The sequence below is a fragment of the Triturus cristatus genome, chromosome 10 (assembly GCF_964204655.1).
Source record: "Triturus cristatus chromosome 10, aTriCri1.1, whole genome shotgun sequence".
NCBI lineage: Eukaryota > Metazoa > Chordata > Amphibia > Caudata > Salamandridae > Triturus > Triturus cristatus.
In genome coordinates, this window is record NC_140593.1 from 996,609,670 (window position 1) to 996,623,336 (window position 13,667).

The 13,667-nt window shown below is 43.0% G+C and overlaps 1 protein-coding gene across 2 annotated transcripts in view; it reads left to right on the plus strand.

The window, feature by feature from the left end:
* The window catches only part of LLGL1 (LLGL scribble cell polarity complex component 1), a 380,830-nt gene that overhangs the window by 47,361 nt on the left and 319,802 nt on the right, over positions 1-13,667 (plus strand). For both annotated transcript variants that reach the window (XM_085628972.1, XM_085628973.1), the window contains exon 2: positions 13,262-13,359. In XM_085628972.1, coding sequence (XP_085485098.1) covers positions 13,262-13,359 — 98 coding nt within the window. The remainder of the gene's footprint in view (positions 1-13,261; positions 13,360-13,667) is intronic.

Here is a 13,667-nt window from a genome sequence, read left to right on the forward strand (position 1 = left end):
TCTTCTGATATGCTATGTGGGGTTGCAAGACGAGGGAGAGTAAAGGTGTGTTAGGGTGTGTGTGTGTGTGTGTTAGGGGGGGATGTGTGTGTGCGTGCGTGTGTGTGTGTTGGGGGGGGGGGGTGTTAGTGCGTGTGAGTTAGTTAGTTACGCGAACCGAGTCCCTGAACAGGAGTGTGCGCGCCTTTGACTTTTGCCAGTCCCCCTCTCCATGGACGGATGTATAAAGCGATTATAGACTTGCTTTGAGAAAAAGTAGGATTAACATTGTTCAATTGATTCCTGACCGCAGATGACTGCCTGAGGGAAGCCAGATTGAGATGGGAGGTCATCCTGGGCTGTACACTTTCAGATAAAACATTGGCCTTTTGATGTGCACTGGTAGAAGATACCCCTGTGAACAATAAGCACAAATTGAAACCCTTTAAATGTCTCCCTCAATATTATTATACTCCTGATGCTTAGTTAGCTGGGGGGGGGGGGGCATTAGACAGAGTGCATGCAAACGTTGCTGCATTGAGGACCCTGACACAGTACATTTATTCTGGAATTACTGGCAAGATGTATTCCAAGTACTGAGTGAAATTGTTATTGCAGTGGACCCCTCTCTCAAGGATGCTGGGAGATGCATCTTCTGTCCCTGCAAAATTCAGGCTTCTTGGATCTATATTGCTTGTCCTAGCCGTGAGATAGCTAGCTATGGTGTGGATGAATAACAGAAAACCTGTAGTTGCAGACTGGCTCAGAACGGTGGCTTACCGTTGACATATGACCGGGCAATATGCGGCGGAGCAATCGCCTACGGCAAGACCCAAAGACAGGAACGTTATCGTGCATACCTTCGTCAAGTTGAGTCGGGTCCTGGTGCGTCTTAGATCTCGACCCCAGTAGGGCAATAGCAACAATGAGGGGGGGCAATAATAATCTCACTCTAGCTATCGATTAGCGATGTGTTCATATTTCTTTGTTACCATAAGCTGCCTATATACCCCCAAAGTATATTATGTGGAACATGTACATGTTTCATATTTGTGGAACTGGTGTGTTTTCTAGGAGTTGCAACTTATTTCTTAAAAATAGTAATAAAAAACAATTGATTTTGATGGCTGCTATTCCTCTTAAGAGGGTGGTGCTGTATTTAACTGTTAATGGATCAGATGTCTTGAGATTATGTTGGAGGTATTCTCCAAAGAAAGATTTCCTCAAATTCTTTTGTCGGACATTAGCATTCAACTCTCCTTAGGCAATGGTGTTTGTGTTTTTGTTTTTTCATTTAAAAAAAAAAAAAAAAAAAAACACACACACCATTGATGCACAGCCCAATTCAAATGTTGAATGTTTAAAAACGTGTCTCGAGCACCAATAGTCTGCCTTGGTTATGTGAAGGAGGGAATAAAGGAAATGCTGCATGGGTACTCAATGACTCCACTTTCTGTGACTGGTCTGATTCCAGTTTTAGAGGATGTGAGCCACGCTATGATGCAGTTATTCAGAAAACGTCTAACTATGTGTTTTTTCCCCTCTAACTCTAAAGTAGTCCTTTTTAAGATACTTTGACCAAATAAGTACAAGTAACTGTGTAAAGGTCTGTTTGTGGGGGTTAACTGTAGTACATTCCTTATAGATGCCTCCACCCCAAAATGGCTGAGCCAGACCAATTGTTGGCTTCCCCTGCCATGGAAAGATAGTCATGTAAGTTATCAATGCCTAATTTCTCCTGCACCAACCACATTAGAACAAATGAGGCAGATAACACGTGATGTGCAGGTTACCTATTTTGCATTGAAGCACAAGATGAAGAATATTTCTTTGGCAGGACTCTACAACCGAGGTAACCATGCTGTAAACGGGGAGAACTATGATGACCATAAGTGTGTTTTTTAGTATTTGGTAGCACACGAGCATATTGGTGTCCATCCGGTGCAGATGTTATTTGTCAGTCACCCTTGGTTTTCTGCAGAGACTGCTTGACAAAGTAAATTTAGAATGAAAAAAATGTAGTCTTCTTTGATTAGGGAATGTGTCAATTTAAGTAAATCATAGCCTTTATTGAAAAGTGTGCATTTACGGATGTTTCTGAATTTATGCGAGTACACAAACTATTTTTGTTGGGCCATAGTTTAGGCAATTTCTGTGATCTAGCACCCTATTTGCCTTTGAACAGTTTGTACGAGAAGATTACATTCCTTCTGTAAGCAATTGTATTATTTGTGGTGGGTAGCTATCCACCTCAAGGAATAATCACAACCCTTGCCAGAGTGAACCCTCAGTCACTAGCTTAACCTGAGCACGACCCCCTGCTAGCTATTGTATTGTATTGTACTGTAATTGCATTTATATAGTGCTATGGCACAAGACCTGTAATCTTTACTTAGGTCAATGTGTAAAGTATTTAGGCAGTACCAAAACAGTAATAAAGTTAAAATACAAACCCATAAAAATTACAAACCAAATTAGAAAAATAGAATACAGTTTGATAACAAAAATTATACCAAAGTTACAAAAATGCAATAAGAGAAACCTGAAGTGATTTCGTAATTCTTTTCAACTAGAAATAATGCCAGGAAGCATTAAGGGCTAGTAATATAAATAGTCGCCATGAACTGGGACCTAGATGCAATTAGACGCTGACCATAATGGATCGCAAGTTTGATACACCAACCAGTTTCGTACAGGTTAAAGATTTTACTTTTTAACGTAGTCTTTTAAGTCCCAATCCACCACAGCAGCACACTTCTAAAGACGTCAGGGGAGGCACTTAGACTCTCAGGGTATCAACCAGAGGCATAGGAGCAAGGAGTAGGGATGTTGAGTGGATTCTGTAGCACCCCCAAAATAACCATGCTGGATTTCTGAAGGTGAATGAGCAATAAAGATGCCTTTAAATTTTGTTTTTATTTTGTCACGTTTGCTGTGCTTTAAAGGCTATGTCTGCTTATTCTTTTAACATTGAGATTGTTTTGTTTTTCTTTTTCTTTCTCGGACTACAAAGTGAGAAACTTTGAAAAGTGAACTATGCAACAATCTTGCGGGGGTACAGAGAGTCTGAAAAGAAACACAACATTTAAATACCTGTACAAGAGATGTAAAAATATTTCAGAATATAGCGACAATAGCGACAGTTAACAGACAAATGAGTGGTTTCTTCTTCCTTTTTTTTTTTTCTTCTAATTTAGAAGTGTGATGCAATCAAAGATTTTAATACAATGATGCACAAACTCTATTGCCACCAATTAACGTTTGTGCACTGTATAGTCAAACTGTATGTGTACAAATAGTTACCATTTCAGAGGAAAATGCGCTCTGATAGCGTATGACCGTACATTGTCACACCATGCTTTAGTAATATAGTTGCTGCAGTGCGCTTCAAAACGCGCCGCCTGCTACATACTACCCCAATACCACTTTACTGCTGATTACATTTGTTACACTTGTTCTTTATGTGACACTTTTCACAATCCCTAGAATTTCAGTGATGTAACATATAAGGCAGCACCCCCACTCTGAAAATTGTTCCAGCACCACTGAGCAGATGCCAAAAGCAGTGTCCACTCCAGGCCCACTTGCCAGTGGCCCGCTGAGTAGTTTCAGGAAAGGCCTTTTGTAGCTTGTTGTATCCCTGTAACATGAACAGGTCAGCCAACTGACCTTGGAGTAACCTTTTTAGCCCCGAATACAAGAAGCTGGTCCACTCCTTTAATGCTCCTATCAGGTCATAAACAGTAGGTCCAGTCCTCATTTGTTCTTCCTCCTGTCTAGGAGTGTTTTAAAGTGGTTGCCTGGAGATGCCACATTTATGCCTGTCATGAGCAAGTCCGTTGAAATTACTCCTGCCCTAACTAATGGGTAAAAACTTCCTGGGTCCAGAGCTACCCACTTTGGGCATTTTCAAGATGATTAAATGTTTTGGGCACTCTAAAATTGGACTCTGAGGGTGTGTGGGGAATATACCATGGTAATACTAGTTTCCTCCTTCAACAAACACAAAAGTCCAGTTTGACACAACCAAATTTCTCCCCATAAACCCAGACACTGTTGTCTGGTTGAACAAAATTAGGGGGTTTCCAGCAACCAGATGGTGGATACACAAGAATTGTTTTGGTGTCCGGTTTCCATTTGCTTGAAGTGTGTTCCCAATGTTATATGTAAAACCCAGAAATACTTCTGTGGGACAAAGCAGGCCCATCAGAAAACAGACAGTGGATTCACAAGAATTATCTTAGCATATTGTCCTTTGCCTATCAAGTGTGCCCCAAAGTGTTATTTGTAGACCTGTTTGTAGTCTTTGACCCTCAAGCAGGATTTTACACAAATCTGAAAAAGGTTGTTCCCAGCCCCCACCCTTCATATTTTGCGAGGTTCAGAAGAGTTCTCTTTGACCAGCCAGGTCAGTCTATTGTTTGCTTGTAAGAAACAAGCTGCACCTTTTTCACACCCATTCAAATGCTAATTCCTGACTTAAGAGCAGTTTGAGAGCAAATACAAATTAGCCTCCTGGAATGTCAGACCGAGAAAGTTGGTAGCTTTGTAAAGTTGCTTTTCTTTAATCTTTATTAAAAAAATCTGACCTCACTATTGAATTGGATTTTTAATCATTAAACTTATTTGTTTGCTAGTTAATCATTCCTGAGATATAGTATTAGGATTTTAATCTGTACTGTGGTTCTCTACATAGGACAGCTAGGCCTGCCTCAGTGAAACATAGCTTTTGAGTGCTAGCCACTGTAAGGACATGTTATCATTACATTTCTACATGTCCTACTTTTAAATACCGTGCACCCTACCTTGTGGACTACAAGGTTTACATAGGTGTGACTTATTAATATTTAAAAGGGAGGTTTTGACCTGTCTAGGGTTTAGTTTGACAGGTTGAATTGCAGTGTTTCAACTGCCACAGTCAATTTACAAAGGAAGGCAGACAGCCAAAGTTTTCATTGTAGTGGAAGGTGCAGTAGATGGTTCAGTCTATTAAAATTTAATTTGGGATTTCTATGTTAGTTAAATATACCAATTTCCTCCCATTGAAAGGAGGAGTACAGGCACTTCACCACTGGTTAGAAGGGGTATAGCCCACAGAGCTTTACAGCCAGCAAAAGCAGTCCACATCTGGTTAACGCAGAAGGTGGTCATTCCTACACCTTCCAAGAGTAAGTGTTTTGTACAGCATACCAAAACTGTCTTGTTGTGAGCCTCAGGGGGTAGGTAGATTGTGGCAGTTAACTGTGTGTAATGGGAGATAAGGCTTCTGAAAATTAAAGGGAAAATGAAACTACTGGCCTGCATCATGTTTTTGTATGCAGTGGACTAAAAAGGACCTGTGGGGTACGGGTTGGTGTGTATGTACATACATACATTTGGGATGAGCACATCCCAAATGTATGTGTGCATTGTTGGAGCATTGTTCATCCTCTTAGTAGCATTTGAAAGAGGACACTTATGGAAGATGGTTTGCTTTACCCAGTTCTGCTTCACTAACAATCACCAGCAATAGATGTTCCAGAATGTTTCTTTGTTGATGCCTGCTTGGGTGTTGGCTCATTATAAGCTCATTCAGTAGTTAGCCCATTTTAAGTTCTTTTGGATTCCATATTTGCAATAATTTGGGAGGGCCCTAGCGAAGGCTCAAATCATCTGCAGATCTTTCAAAACGTAGTGCTGCGTCTAATCTTCAATCGCCCTAACAGGTCACCTTCTTCGTCCATTTTAAACTTCTTGCATTTGCTTCCTGTTCCCAAGAGGGCCATCTTTAAACTAATCTGCTACATACAAAGAGCCCTCTATATTTAACTGGCCCTGCCTCCCTGCACAACATAATTCAATACCATCAGCCTCCTAGATCCTTAAGATCCGCTACACAGGCTCTTATCCTCTCACAGCGTATTTATAGAGCCAAAACAGGAGGAGGTGATGGAGAGCGGGGGCACTCATTCAAATGTCTGGTGGCCTTGCACTGGAACTTCCTTCCACCCTAACTGTGATTCACCCATAGTTTTGTGCAATTTAGGAAATCTCTTAACACCTGGCTTTTCCACACTACTTTCTTTATGCAATTTAGCTGACTTCTATGGCCTTCCCACCTCTGTTTTGGACTGTTCAAGGATATTCCTTCTGAATGATCATGTGCATTGGAAATCTATGAACATAACACAGCACATAATAATGATCTGTATCTCTTATGAGTCAAACTGTGCTCATCCTTGCTGGGTACCAGAAGACCCAGTCCTCCGTGTTCAGTCTTCACTGTATCTCTCTATACAGATTGTTAGAGCACATGTTTTGAAATAATTGCCTTATGCTTGGGGTCAGTGGCTTTTGAAGACCAAGGTCCCATGCTTTAATTTAATTTGCACGCTTGTGCTATTGATGTGACTTTACACGCTCAGGAGTTATCTTGGTTCCCTGGAGTTTTGTGGGCTTCCTCTTCTCTGGAATGTCATAAAGATATTTCAAGGTAATTAAAATTGTAAAGCCATCTGGGACCCAATCTGCCTTCACAGCTGCTAACTATCCCGTTGTCCCAAGTCTGTTCTTTATTGGATTGCTGGGAAGCTATGCATTTTTCAGTGCATAGCACTAAAGGATAGCTTATACGTTGATAATGTCTCCTGTGTTTCAGGTGCAGAGTGGTTGGTAGTTGTCCTTTATTCTTTTTGTCAAACCATGCCTATGTGGATGGTCATCTATATTCAATGACAGTATGCTTGAATGTGATTAGTTTCCTTTTTGTTTCATAACCAGTTATATTAGGTTTTAGCAAATGGACTAGGTTGTGTTGGCCTCGAATTATACATCGGATACAGAGAGTATAAACGAGCAACTTGCACATTCTATCCCACCCTGTCACCAAACAATTAGTTTACTTTTAAGGTTTCTATAAATCTTTTTATCACTATGCACTCCTGGTTGTGGTTGTTTTAATATATTGAATTTTTTGGTGTGAGGGAAAATGTTTTACAGGAACTATATTTAGTTTTACAGGAACTATATATGTTTCAAGTCCCTGTAAGAAAGTGCCTCTTTTTGCATGGTTAGCCCCCACTTTTTGCCTGATCTGATTTCGAACTGTAAGAGCACTGGGTCCTGCTAACCATGTCCCCAGTGCCAGATCTCTTTCCCAAAACACTGTACCACAATTGGCAAAACTACAGCTACCCTGTAAGTCCCCAGTAAAGGGTACAGCTGGTAGCTAAGGCATGGGTTCTGAAGAGGGTTCTCTGGGGCTGCAGCACTGGCATTTGCCACCCCAGGGCCCCTTCACCAAGGCTTTTCCCTCTGCTATTACAAGCTGCATATATTGGTGCATGAAAATCCGAAGAGTCGACTTGGCACTCGGTCCTGTGTGCCATGCTACCAGTACGCTGCATAAGATATAGGTAAGTCACCCCTACTGCAGGCATTTAATGTCATGCTTGCCGTGACTGAGTGAGTCATGGCAGGGGAGTATAAATCTCGCTCGATTCTGCACTAGAACGCTTCGCATTCTAGTGTTTCCTCAATCCCTATTTGCTTCCGGTTTACCTACCATGTGCTTCCGGTTCCACAGTGGCGGTGTGGTCCTTCGCGTCTCCTGTGCTTCAGGTTTGTCTCCTTTGCTGCCGGTGCGCCTCTTTGGATTTCTCTTCCTGCTACCTGGTCGCGGTTACTTCCTCAGCTGGTGCTTACAGAGTCCCTGCTCTCGGTGTTATTACCTGCGTTTCGGCGGTTCCTTTGGTATTCTCGCCTCCTGCCCAGATGAATCTACCAAGAAGAGAGAACCAATTCCTGGTAACCTCGTTCTTTTTTCTTTGCACTAAATTATTTTTGATATACACCATACGTACCTGAGCAATTTCCTCTGTCGTTGGGGGATCTGCCTTGTCTTCCTTTTTATTTAGGTTATGCCTGCAGATAAAGAAATCATTTTACTATTGTCCTGAAGTGAGGAAGCCAAAACCCATTACCATACTAGCAGATAGCTAGTACTTTTGATTCTTTTAAATTTCTTTAATGGCTGTCCTTGCATAAAACAGGTGTGTGTTTTCCCTTCTTCCTGGTTTATTGCATTCACTGAGTTCATAGGTGGTTATTGCTTAGTACGTTACTGTCATTGTTTTTTCCTTTATAGATGAATACCTCAATTTCATTAATCAAGTCATTGGGTCATTTACTGGAAGAGGGGATTTATTCAGGTATCTACACTGCATCCATTGTTCGATATGTTTAAGGAATCTGAGTGCCCAAATCTCACCCTACTCCACGTTGTTCTATATAGGAATTCTCCTGTCTACCTGGACTGCCATTCGATTGTGAATTTTCTTTTATCTTCCCAACACCCCCCCCCCCCCACCCCTATTTACCATTAATGCTTTAACACAGATGGGCTCAATAGGTGAATGGGGGAATTTGGGAATTTTCATCTTGCATGTTGTTTCTGCGGAAAATGTAGGTAAGAGCTTGACATTTAGACCTAAAGCAGGGTGCACTGTACCTTATATGTAGGGACATATAAGCATGAGCAGATATGCTCCTACAATGTCCAGCCCATTCTGTGATGCTGTAAGTGAACAGAGAAGCCATAAAGAGTACATTGGTTGGATACTTCTCAACACGTGTTGCCTAACTCCATGATGGCTTCACTGATTTCTAAGGTGTTTGGTACCAAACATCTTGTCTTAAATCCTCACTGATGTCCGTGTTGGATTTATTAATACATTCACACAGAAGACCCTTTTAGAGCTTCACTTGAATCCTAACCAAACACTAGTGGGTTCTCTGGCCGGTTTTCACCAGCTTGCTACCACCAGATATGTTTCTGATCTCATATGGTGAGAGCCAGTGCTCTCAGAAGACAGGAACAAATTCTCTTGGAGGCGGTGTTTCACACCTCCTCTTGAACACGATGGCCTTCCCGGGCGGGAAGCTTCAAAGGCAGTGCCGCCTTTGAAATCCAACCAGGAAACTCCAGATAGTGGGGGAGGCCAAGCCCCCTTTCCTGCTCCACTTTTGTTGGGAGGAAAGGCTGAAAAATTAGGTAGATGAGGAGGAGGGTCCCCCCCCCCCCTCAGCCTGCACCACACCTAAGGTGGGGTAGGCGATGTGAACCCCGCTCCTGAAATTCCACCATCTTGTGATGTTGAGAACCTCCAATCGGGACTACAGTAGTGCCTGTTCCCACAGGAAGTCGTCACTAGAGGGTGTAGTTCGGTTTGTCGACTTGCTGCTCCCCAACGACCTTGATGCAGCACCGAAGCAAGAAGAGGTACAACAGCTCTGTAGGGTCCGTTCTGCCTCTCCACCAAGTTTGGAGGCACCAGGACCTACCGGAGCCACGGTGTACCAATACCCGGGGTACTGGATACTCCCTCCCCTAAACATTAAAAACCAAGAAGAGTCCACTCCAGACTCCCAAAGTTCCAGAAGCAAGCACCAGTCTAGGGACGTTGAGACACCAGAGACCCACTTCCTGAGTGACCCAGCTGTCCTGAGATCGCCTACCCAATTTGCCCGCTCATGACCGCGAGGACCCTAAAGAAGCACGACGCCGGCTGGCCTGTTCGCTCTGCACCTGGCCCCTGCACCGACTAACAAACACTGTTCCCGTGGTCCCCAGGTCCTTGTGACCTCCCCCCTCAAGGAGACACACCCAACTTGCCTGTAAGTCCACCTCTGCAGTACATTTTCAAGAGGCTGAAAGTACTTACCTTATAACTGTGTTTTTGGTCTTAAAAATTAACAGTATTTTTGCAAATTGGTCTCGGATTTATTCTCGTGTCTCCTTTATTGCCTTTGTGAGTATAGCAAACGATTAGCACTACCCTCTAATAAGCCCAACTGCTCGCCCACACTACCACAAAAACCACATTTGGATTTTCTGCTTTTACCTCGATGTACCATTTGGGGATTCTCTGGAGTCTTTGCACAGTCTACTTCTTTTTAGTACACTATAGAGAGAGCCTCTTTTTCAGACTGTCTGACCCATTCTCCGGTTTGCACGCTGGACCTACTGGGCCCCATCTGGGATTGTAGAGATTGTTTGCAGAGCCATAGTAGGACAAACCCCAGGAAACCAGTGGCAAACTGAGCCAAGTACAGCCCTTTTACTGCTCGCCTCAGGGTAGCGCACGCTTCTCAGGGAGTTAGTGTGAGTGGCAACATCTCAGCACTCCACAGTCAAACAGGCACGGTAATATGTCCATTCCAGAGCTCTTCTTTCATGAAAAAAGAAGGTACTTTAAGCTCATTACAGAACTAAAAACTAGACCATTAAGTAGGTATATTATACACCCCCTCCTTCCCGGTAAGTCTCCACTCCCACTAGAGTCAGGTTTTCACTATTACCATCGCTACCTCTCTGAGATTAGGTTCTGGTGCGAATGGCTCAAAATTCTTACTGTTGCGAAGAGCAATTCAGTTTAATACCTCACTGTTTCTTTGCACAATCGTTTCAGGTGGGTGCATTGGCTTGCGCGCACACCTCCAGTCTTGTCCCTTTGTGCAGGTTAGTCTCACTGTTTGCCTCCGTTTCTTCGCAGTGATCCAGGTTGTGCATCTGACGCAGGTTACACACTAGCTCTCACAACTTGGCTTTTCTTTTTCAGAGTAAGCTGTAACTGCTGCTCTTCTTCCAGGCTGGGTTAACACATCAGTCTTCGGTAAAAAGGGGAGGGTGGGTGTGCTTAGCAGCACCTAACTTTAACCACTACACTTCCCTAACCCTGCCCTAGGATAATGCTTTCTTTAATTCTTGGCTCCGGAGGTTAAAATGGGGGGTGCTCAGCAAAAGCCACATGAAGGCCTGACTCTCATTGGGCTCGAGGGTCCAAGAGGGCCCGAGGTGAACAAGAGCCAGATATATGGCACTAGCCTTTAATGGCTCATGCACCTCTAAATCTACCATCTACCAGAGGGCTTTGCTCACCAGCATTTCTGAAGGTGGACCTGACTCAGTCATCCTCACTGAAGTGTTTGGATCTCTACCCTTCAGGCACAGGCAGTATACATCCACTGTCTCCCTCCATGCTACAGCACAATGGGTATCCAAAATGGATCTTGCTAGCCTAAGTACTCCGACTCTGTCGTACTCCCATACACGTGATGCACGCCCACTGTGCATGCACAAGAAATGCCTGCATAGGTTTGGGTTTCACATAAATGCAGAACTTTAAACCAGAGTTGTCTGTACTGCACAATCAAACTGGCCTAGAAAAAGGTCTAGCAGTGCTACGCATAGCAAATCGTGAAATGCTGCTACTACTGCTTATGCAGTACACCAATGTCGGGTGCATGGTCTACTGGGAGGGCGTGCTTGTTGTGTCCCTCTAGGTCACAGGATTGGTCCTGGACCTCGCATTGTCCATGATAGGTGTTGGTCTCTGCACTAAGTTTAGAGTAGCATGATGCCAGGACCAAAATAAGTCAAGATGCAAGTTTCACATGTAGTTGGGCCCTCAGGGCTCTGGTACGTGCCTCTATACTTTGCAGTTGATAAAACAGATTTGTTTTTATTTTTTTATTTTTTTCATTAAAAAGATTACTTTAACCTTGTCAACTTTATTTTCAATCAAAAACACTTTCTCCAGGGAGCAAAAAACAGAAAGCAGCTGGAGCCCTTACCAAGCCTCGGCCACCTGCCTGTCCTTTTCTGGATGTTTGGTAAAGGCATTGGTTCTTCCTGCTGAATGTTAACCGAAGTTCTGCAGGAATTCCCTGCCCAGTTTCCATGCCTTCTATGAAGAAATGTTAAGTATTTTAGAAACTTGCACCGAGGAGGGCAGAATGCCTGTGCTGTGTTTTTCCAGAAGTCGGCTTTATGTTTTGCATGTGTATATATATATCTATGTGTATGTATGTATTTATGTATGTGTGTATATATATATATATATATATAATCAGTCACCGGCACAAATATTTGACCTGTGAACGACACCCTTCTCTGACACCCCTCAAAGCACACGAATTTGATGCATTACTAAAGACTTTAAAAAATAAAACCCAAGTTATTGTGGTCTAGTGGTATTTTGCCTTTTTTCATGGAAACATGTGAGTTTGATGGGCAGATCAGGCCCGAGGACGGGGTGCTGAAGCTAAGGAGCAGGTTGCCTTTTTAACTCGAGCCTCCTTGAAAGCGCAGGGCATGGGAGACTGTAAAAATGTAATCCCTATTTTATGAGTAGTGCCATGACGCATGCGGGATTAGAGTCTTGGATGTGACAAGCTCCCCCTTCAAATGGTAACCCTCAACGCACAGCCTCACTAATGAGGCTGATACGAGGTACTCCCGCCAACCCGTTTACCATCAGCCCCCGTTGAGGGCTCTCGCATGGCACCTGTTGAGTTGAGCTACAAGGGGGTTCACACTCTTTCCAATTCTTCTAGTACATGGATCTAGTCTTTAGCGCAACAGTTGATCCATATTCATGACTTGACTCGCCCTCATTTCTTTCATTCACCCTCTTGACAAGCAAAATGCACCCGTATACTTTAATGGAATCGCAAGCTTTTCAAGCCTATATCACCATCCCAAAAAATGCTCACCCCCCATTGTCCTTAATGGGATCACGGTCTTATATGCCCGACTTTTCCTGAAATTTTATGGCAAGAGGTTGAACAAAGTCGAGAAACTTGAAGCCTAGATTTGTATCTGCAAATGCATGTGCTGTACTATGGGGAACATCTGATTTGAGGTGGGGTGTTTTGTTATGTTATTTTAGGGTGGTATCTGTCACACCAGTGAGGTGGTGCATTATTAGCCAGTTTTTCTAGATGCTCCAATTGTTAATGCCACAATTGCACTGTCCAGCAGGCCCAGGTTAGATTTTCTTGTCCTTTATATCGCACTGCTTTTTACATCGAAGTGCTTGTACTATTAATAGTCCGAAGTGTTGATCCTCGGTGAAATGCCAGGGAATAGGGGAGATGCATGTTCATCGTTGTAGATGCAGGATTGTGGTTTCCGGTGCATGGGAAACAAGTAGATAATGATCCACTTAGTTTATAATACTTCATAAATTCTTAAGTCTCCCCCAGAATTGTACAATGTCCTCCAGAGACAATTTAAATGGCTTCACGTAGTGCTTTTGGGATTCTGACAGGCTCTCCCTTAATTGCTGCAGCATCAAAGGATGCAAATGTCTACCTTGGCTCCTTCGATGGATTCTTACTTGACGTTTTATTTATACCATGTTGATTAAAAAAAAATTATATATATATATATATTTTGTTTTTAATAGTTTGTGGTACTCTGTTCTAATGACTTTTTATTTTATTTTTATTCTTCTTCTAGACAGTCGAACATGGATTCCCGAACCAGCCCAGCTCTCTTGCCTACGACACAACGCTCAGGATCATGGCATTGGGCACAAAGTCTGGAGCCGTTAAAATGTATCCTTTTTTTCATTTAATCAAAAAGACAACCCGTTGAGAGCAAACAAAGCATCAAGAGGTGAGCCCATGTATGAATTGAGTAGGTGGAGTCACTGAAGCTCTTGCTCGCAGGGGCAGAGGTGGGCGTGGGGGGAGGTCTGTGTATTTGCTAGATATTACTATTCAGTGTTTGGAGAAACTGTGATTCTCTTGAGGCAAAGCCTCGTCTGAGGCATGATGCCCCTCCCTCAACTTTTGTAATAAATAGCATATTCTACTCCGCACAGCTGCATATATTGTTTAGTCCATTATTTTTGGTTTTTATG